The 8487-nt window shown below is 37.2% G+C and overlaps 1 protein-coding gene across 1 annotated transcript; it reads left to right on the top strand.

Moving 5' to 3' along the window:
• Positions 1–845: 845 nt before the first annotated feature.
• ADR1-L1 (ADR1-like 1) lies at positions 846–3971 on the top strand. Its single transcript, XM_079021856.1, has 5 exons — positions 846–1628; positions 1729–2132; positions 2206–2561; positions 2650–2855; positions 2931–3971. The coding sequence occupies exons 1-5, from the start codon at positions 944–946 to the stop codon at positions 3758–3760; spliced, it is 2481 nt and encodes an 826-aa protein (XP_078877982.1). The 5' UTR covers positions 846–943; the 3' UTR covers positions 3761–3971.
• Positions 3972–8487: the final 4516 nt, after the last annotated feature.

The following is an 8487-nucleotide window of genomic DNA, read 5'->3' as shown; positions in this document are numbered from 1 at the left end:
TATATAAAAAAATACTCTTATATATTTAAATTACATAAAAATATGTGAAAAACTACATAAAAAAACTTAAAAAATAAATAAATACATGAAAATATACCAAAATACATAAAAATACTTATAAAATCATATAAATACATACAAAATATGTTTATACATGTAAAATATATAAAAAAACTATATAAAAAACTTAAAAAACTAAAAAATATACAAAAATATCTAAAAATACTTAAAAATTTACATAAAAATACATTTATACATTATATACAAATTTTTGAGAAAATTCTTTAAAAAAATTACAAAATTTTGAAAAAATTAACGATTTTGTCTCATAACCTATTGAACATATCAAAGGAGGTTAAAGTGAAGAAATTTATCGGTTTCTTAGCTTTTCTTTTAACAAATTAAATTTAAGAATTAATCGTTAATTTCCTAAAATAATGAGATTTTTCTATAAATTTTACAAAAAATTTAAACTAAGAAATTAAAAAAGTTTAGATACTAATATGAATTTTAGAACAAATTAGATTATTTTTTTTTTACTAAAAGATTAAATAGTCCAACGATATCAGGTGGTGTCGTTTCTTTTTAAAGTCAAAGTTGTGAATATAGGTGGAATTAAGTATTATTTTAAGAATATATTATATTTACTAGTTAAAAAAAAATTAGATTAAATTTTTTATTTAGATATTTTTAAACAGTTTCGGATAATACGCTTCTGTTGGATAAAAAGTTGGTAAAAGATATTTGAAAAAAAAAAAAGAGAAAAAAAAGAAAAGAAAAGAAGAACAAGGGCATAAGGGTATAAGAGTAATTTGAATACCATTAGTTGACATTAACGTCACATACTCACATGACCCATCTCCACTCTCGCTTCGTATAAACAACACAATTACTCAACCTCTTCCTTCTCTGCAAAACGCACCGGCTCCGGTGGACAAATAAAATGGCGGTCACGGACTTCTTTGCCGGAGAGATTGCCACCGAGCTTCTTAAAATGTTAATAACCATTACAAGAAAGGCCTGCCTCTGCAAGCCCAGCGCCGAGCAGCTTAAACTTTCCATCGAAGAACTCCTTCCCATCATCGAAGAAATCAAGTACTCCGGCGTGGAGTTAACCCCGACACGTCAGATGCAGCTCGATTCTCTCTCCAGAGCTCTCCGCGACGGCCTCGAACTCGCTGGAAAAGTCCTCGTCTCCAGCCGTTGGAACGTCTACAAGAACCTACAGTTGTCGCGGAAGATGGAGAAGGTCGAGAAGAAGATATCGAGGTTCTTACAGGGTCCGCTTCAGGCTCACGTCCTCGCTGACGTGCATCACGTGAGATTCGAGACCACTGAGCGGTTTGATCGACTTGAGGGCTCCGCTCGGAGGCTGGAGCAGCGGCTTGGGTCCATGAAAATCGGAGGAGGCGGTGAAGGATGGTGGTTGGAGGAGGCGATGAATAATATGAACGAGGAGGAGCAATATGAGGGTGGTTTGGAAAAGGTTGGAATGGAGCTGGGGAAGAGGAAAGTTAAAGGTATGCTTCTCGATACAGATGATTTGGTTGTTATCGGGATCAATGGAATTGGCGGCAGTGGTAAAACTACTTTAGCCAGAGAAATTTGCAGAGACGATGAAGTACGAAGTACGTTAACTTCTGAACTCCTTCGCTCCTAACTTTCTTTTCCTTTTTTTGCTGCCTCTAAAGTGTTCGACGAAATGCTTCTGTGGTGTTTCTGTTTCAGGTTACTTTAATAATGAGATCTTGTTCCTGACTGTATCCCAGTCTCCGAATGTACAGCAACTAAGGCAAGATATTTGGGGGTTTCTTTCAAGAAGCAAACTCAATGGGAATTCTGACATATCCCCCCAATGGCCACTTAATCAATATAACCATCGGAACACAGTGACACCCACCCTGGTAGTTTTGGACGATGTTTGGTCAGATCAAGTTCTCCACCAGCTTATCTTCAATGTTCCTGGTTGCAAAACTCTTGTGGTTTCGCGCATCAAGTTTCCATCTAAAGTTCTCAACTCAACCTATGAGTTAGAATTGCTAAGAGAAGAAGAAGCAATCTCCCTTTTCTGTCACACTGCTTTCGGAACAACCTCAATACCTCCTGGATCTGATGAGAATCTGATCAAACAGGTATAACTTGTTTCTTGTTTGTTTAATCAATAAATATGTGAACCCTTTGTTAATGGAGTCCTGGGTTTAATAGGTTGTGGAGAAATGCAAAGGGCTTCCATTGGCTCTGAAAGTGATCGGAGCTTCACTAAGAGATCAGCCTGAAATGTACTGGAGAGGTGCCAACAGCAGATTATCAAGAGCCCAACCAATATGCGACTCCCATGAAATCGAGTTGCTCAACAGGATGAAACTCAGCATCGATTACCTCTCAGAAAAAGTGAGAAACTGCTTTCTTGATTTGGGTTCTTTCCCAGAAGACAAAAAGATCCCTCTAGATGTTCTTATCAATATATGGACTGAGCTTCATGACATCGATGATGAAGAAGCTTTTGCCATTATTCTCGAGCTCTCAAACAAAAATCTTCTCACCCTTTTGAAAGAAGAAAGGTATATATATAATATATATATATATACAAGAAAGTTAATTCATTTCCGGTTATTTAATTGATCTTTAATACAAAAAAAAACATTTCAGGGCTGGAGATATATATAGTAGCCATTGTGAGATCTCAGTGTGTCAACATGATGTGTTAAGAGACCTTGCTATTCATATGAGCAGCTTTGAGAGTGTTAACAACAGAAGAAGACTTGTTATGGCAAGAAGAGAAAAAGGGTTACCCAAAGAATGGGAGAGGAACATCGATCAGCAATTTCTTGCAAGAATTGTTTCAATTCATACAGGTAAAAAGAACACATAATTTTCAAATTAAATTACAAGGGTTTACATTACTTATGCCAAATTCTTGAAATGATTAGGTGAAATGAAAGAAACGGATTGGTCAAAAATGGAATTTCCTAAAGCTGAAGTCTTGATCTTGAATTTTGATTCAACCGATTATTTCCTTCCTCCATTCATTGAAAACATGCCAAAGCTTAGAGCTTTAGTTGTAATAAACTACAACACAAAAACCGCAGAGGTTCTAAATTTATGGGTGTTAGGTAAATCCTCCCACTTAAGAAGCATCTGGATGGAAAAAATCACAATTCCTGAACTACCAAAGACGATAATACCCTTCACAAACCTAGAAAAAATCTCTTTTCTCCTCTGCAAGATAAACCTAAGAGAGGAATCAGAACTAGACCTCTCCCATCTATTCCCACACCTCTCCCACCTCACAATGGACCACTGTACCGAAATGACGAAACTACCCTCGAGCATTTGTCAGGTGAAAACGTTACGGGTTTTAAGCATTACAAGCTGTGAGAGTCTTGAGGAGCTTCCTTTTGATATCGGGAAGCTGATTTTTTTAAGGATTTTGAGAGTGTACGCGTGTCCAAAGCTGAAAAAGCTTCCGTGTGGAATCAAGAATTTGGTATGGTTGGATTATATTGATGTTTCTCAGTGTCTGAATCTTGAATGTCTGAATGAGGAAATAGGTGGGTGTGTGAGTTTGAAGGAGATAGATATGAGGGAATGCCCAAGGATTAAGAGGTTGCCAAGATCGATTAAGTGGTTGAGATCATTGAGAAGGGTGATTTGTGATGAAGAGATTTCATGGGAGTGGAAAGAAATGGGGAAAGAGTTGACTGATCTTTGTGTTAAAGTGGCAGAAGAGTCATTTAGTCTAGATTGGCTTAATGAGTAGATAAATTATACAGTATACTCTAATTTTCTATCTTTTTTGTTTTGTATATAATATAGCTTCTATAGATATTATGTAGATAGTCATAGAATATAGATATAGATGAAATTATATATTGATCCGTAGTTAGCATACGGATTTTAATTGAAAGCCTATTAATTTCTAGGATTTTCTAAATAACAAGATAAAAGAAAGGTTTAAATTTATTAGTGGATGAGAATTTTTTTTTAGAATAGAATATGTTTTATGTTTTATATTTTATATTATTTATGGTTTTTATAAAGATTGAAGAAAACGCGGTATTTGGTTTGACCGCTAAGTCTGGTCATGAATGATAGGAACATGACAATCCATGATATCCTCTAGAGAGAGAGAAAGAGAAAAATCTTGTAAGCACTTCTCTTTTGACAATAAATTGGTGAAGGAAAAGGATAGTTTGGCTTCTTATAACATAAATAATTCTTTTTTGTTTTGTCATTATATTAGTTAAAGTTAATGTTGGATTTTGGGTAAGGAACTATTTAAAAAGTTAAAAAAACATCTGTAAAAAACATGTCATTAGAAGGTAAACAACTATTTAAAATGCTATCACATGTTGATCAGGTCAAAATTTGAATTAATATTATAATTGGTTAGCGGTTATTTAAAATCTTCGAATTCACCAATGAACTAAGAACTATTATAAAAAACAAACTATTTAAAATGAGAAAAAAAAATGATGCCTCGGTTGAGTGAGCTTGACAATGTGAGTCACTCTACACTAACTTAGACAACTGAGTTAGCTTATGTAGACCTTATGTAGACCTCTGCAGTATAAGAGGTGGATCAAACATTTACAGTCTAAAAAAACGTTTGTTGTTTAACATCTGTAGATTGTTAAAATAAACTAAAATCTAAATAAACTTATTTTTTTAAAACATAAAAGAGATTTTCAATACTTTTATGACTTTATTATAGATAATTAACTAATACATATCAAATTTTATGTGTTATTTTATAAAAAGTGGAAATAAAATGGTACGAATCAAAGAATTTATTTAACACATAAAATTGATGAAAACAAACTTTGATTTTAAAATTCAAAATTCAAATTTTCATTTTACTTTTTCATTTATATCAATTAAAAACTGGTCATAATTATTTTTTCTAAAAATAGATAATATTATATTAAATAATGTTTTATAAAATTTGATATAAAAAAATATAAGACAATATTAAGATTTTTTTTTCATATCTATATAAACAACTCCTACAATCATTAATGTTCATTTCTAAATTTGTCATAAAGTCCATGTTTGTATCGTTAAACATTTTTTCTTGAAGTATTGTTTTTTTTATAATATATATAGTTTGACTAAATCTAAGTTTTTTTTTTTAAAAAAAAAAACAAAGATATATATGTTCTTTAGCTAGAAGATGTCTAAAAAGGTTAGAAGACTTTGGTCCATGTCTGCGCCAGGAAGAGGATGTGCATACGTTTTTAGGTCTGCAATCTTAAAAAAACAGTCTGCAAAGGCTAATGTATATGCATGATCAACACGATGCAGATAGAAGAAGTCAAAAAGATCTACAGACATAAACAAACAACACCTTATTCACTAAGAGGTGGTTCAATGTATATATGAAAACATGAACCTATTAAAGTTAAATTTTGTTGAAGATACAAATGTGAAAATAGGGATAAGACTTGCTAGATTCACGATTGTCACACATGTATCTTTTTTCTGATCGACGGGATTAATGGTTAGCAGTTACTATCACGAAAACAGTTATTATCACGAAACCGTCAATGCCTGAAATAGAACTTGAGACTCCCAATCTAAAAGACAAAGCCTCTACCAAGTGGGCTAGTCCCACATTGGCTTTGTTAGACGTATATATGTATTATATATATAGCTTGTATTCTCTTTTGGTATTTTGTAACATCCCAAAATTCAAGACCAAAAATTTCATTTTTAATTAAGTTATTATAAAACCAATAGTATAAAAACATCCATAGTGTGATCCCATATCAAAAACTAGTATGTCAATAATAAAAAATGTCATAATGAAACAATATTAGAGTATAATCCCAAAGATCTCATGTGCGGAAAACATAGTGTGATGCGTTGCGATCGTACTGGCTCCTTTCCTTTTGAAGAAGAAGTACCTGAACCAAAACTGAAAATCGTAAGCACGAAGCTTAGTGAGTTCCCCCATCATACCACATACCATATAATACACATACTGCCTAGCATATCCGGGTGCTGGCCTACCCCTTCAGTCTCTTTCAACCGGTAACCGACTAACATATTCGGGTGCTGGCCTACCCTTTCAGTCTCTTTTAACCGGTAATTGCCTAGCATATCAGGGTGCTGGCATAACCTTTCCGTCTCTTTCAACCGGTAACTCCCTAGCATATCAGGGTTCTAGCCTACCCTTTCGGTCTCTTTCAACCGGTAACTCCCTAGCATATCAGGGTGCTAGCCTACCCCTTCAGTCTCTTTCAACCGATAACTGGGGACTATTTCACCCCTACCACTACCACATAATACCCTAGCATATACACATAAATCACATACTGCCTAACATATCTGGGTGCTGGCCTACCCCTTCGGTCATTTCGACCGATAACCAGGGACTATTTTACCCCTACCACTACCACATAATAGCATACATAATCATACTACCAGACATATCTGGGTGCCCGACCTACCCCTTCGGTCTTATCGACCGAATACGGGGTCTATTTCACCCTACCACTATCACATAATATCATAGCATACTAGCACATAAATCGTAACAGATAATGGCATATCGGACAATTATCACAAATACAATCATCTAACTATAAACAACTACTAGTGGGTCGGCATTGGTGCCTTCGACCCACTTCTATAGGAAGGTAACTCACCTCACACTATTGAAGTCCAGTGAACGAAATTCTAGCTGTTGGATGACAGATTCCCGAACTGTCAACATCAAAACAGCACCCAATTAATGATTGGGTTCCAAGACATAACCATAAGTCCATGTTTGGGGTAAAAAGACTACTTTACCCCCAACCTAGCTTGATTCAAGCACAAGGCCCAAGCTCACACTCCAAAGGCCCAAAAGTCAAACAATGGACCAAACCCCAACATATGGCCCAATTTTCTAAAATGGGCCTGAACCTCTACATGGTCTTACCTTAAGGCCTAACCATTTATTCTAGTCCAAACATTTGGCATTCTGATGGTCCAATATCTCATAATCATCCAGGCCTAGTTATTGCCCATTTATGATCCAATTTTCGAAATGGGGACCAAACCCCTCACATGAGCCTTACCCTAAAGTCCATCCAAATATTCTAGTCCATATACTTGTTCTTGGATGGACCATTAGTAGCCCAATCACCAAAGACCAATAGAAAGACCCAACTTAAGGCCCAAGCAAAATTAGGGTTTTCACATAAAATGACAATTAGGGTTAAGTGTTCCTACTTAACCCATTAAGGACTTAATCCATAAAGCCCATCACTCTACTAGGTCAACATACAATGTGGTCGAGATTAATTCGTAATTCCAATCCAATGGTCCAAACATGTAGGTCCCAAAAATTCCAAATTAACATATCCAAAATTAGGGTTTTCTAAACCCTAATTAGGGTTTCCAACCCAAATCGCATTCCAATTAGTCCATTCGTTAAACTTTTAGGTTAATTAACGTTAATAATAAGTCGGGAACCACCCACTACCACCTCGGGTAGTGGTGGTCAACGACGGATCACGGTGGCGGCTACCACCTCACGGTGGTGTTGACATATTTCCTTAATTATTCCGACCAAAATACAATAATACAATATAATATCCAAATGAACACACACACAGAGCCGCCCTTGTGGTGGCAGGCGGTGGTTGAAGGTGACAGCCACCACCTCACGGTGGTGGTGGTGGCTTTTCTCATGAAATCTGGCCAAGCAACCACACATGCGTCATGCACACTAGCAGAAGAAGCACACAAACACGCCTTTCGTTCGCAAATAAACCCAGCCACCCACCTGGTGGCATACAGCGGTGGCGATGGTTTGATACGGCGGCAACATCAACTCTACAGTCGGCGTTAACGACGGCGGACTGAGCTGGGACGTAGCACCGACGAACGACAACGGAATAAGAGAAGAAGAGGTGGGCGACTCCCACCAGAAACAGCAGCAACGACATCCGTAGGTGGCTTCTTTCGATCGACTGTTGCCATAACGCTCCAAGGCGGTCCCCGTCTTCAACTGCGGTGGGTGAAGCGTTGGCGGTCATGAGCTGAGGTGTAGCAACAAGAGGAACGGGGCAAGGGAGTTGTAACATCCCCCTCTGGCACGTATCACAATATTTCCCGCTTTGGGCCACTTGGCACGAGGACTTCCCAGGGGGTCACCCATCCTGGTACTACTCCCACCCGAGCACACTTAACTGCAGAGTTCTTATGGGATCTGCTGCCCTCACGGCTTTAAAACGCGTTTTGATAGGGAAGGTATCCACACCCCTTATAAGGAATGCTTAGTTCTCCTTCCCAGCCGATGTGGGATCAGATATAACCTACTTTCACCCCCCATTATAGGGTTCGACATCCCCGTCGAATACATCGACTCGTGCCCTGGCTCTGATACCATTTGTAACATCCCCCTCTGGCACGTATCACAATATTGTCCGCTTTGGGCCACTCGGCACGAGGACTTCCCAGGGGGTCACCCATCTTGGTACTACTCCCGCCCGAGCA

The sequence above is a fragment of the Lactuca serriola genome, chromosome 1 (assembly GCF_051521515.1).
Source record: "Lactuca serriola cultivar US96UC23 chromosome 1, Lser_US96UC23_V15, whole genome shotgun sequence".
Taxonomy (NCBI): Eukaryota; Viridiplantae; Streptophyta; class Magnoliopsida; order Asterales; family Asteraceae; genus Lactuca; species Lactuca serriola.
The sequence above is the reverse complement of the archived record's forward strand: the minus strand, read 5'-3'. Positions and strand labels throughout refer to the sequence as shown.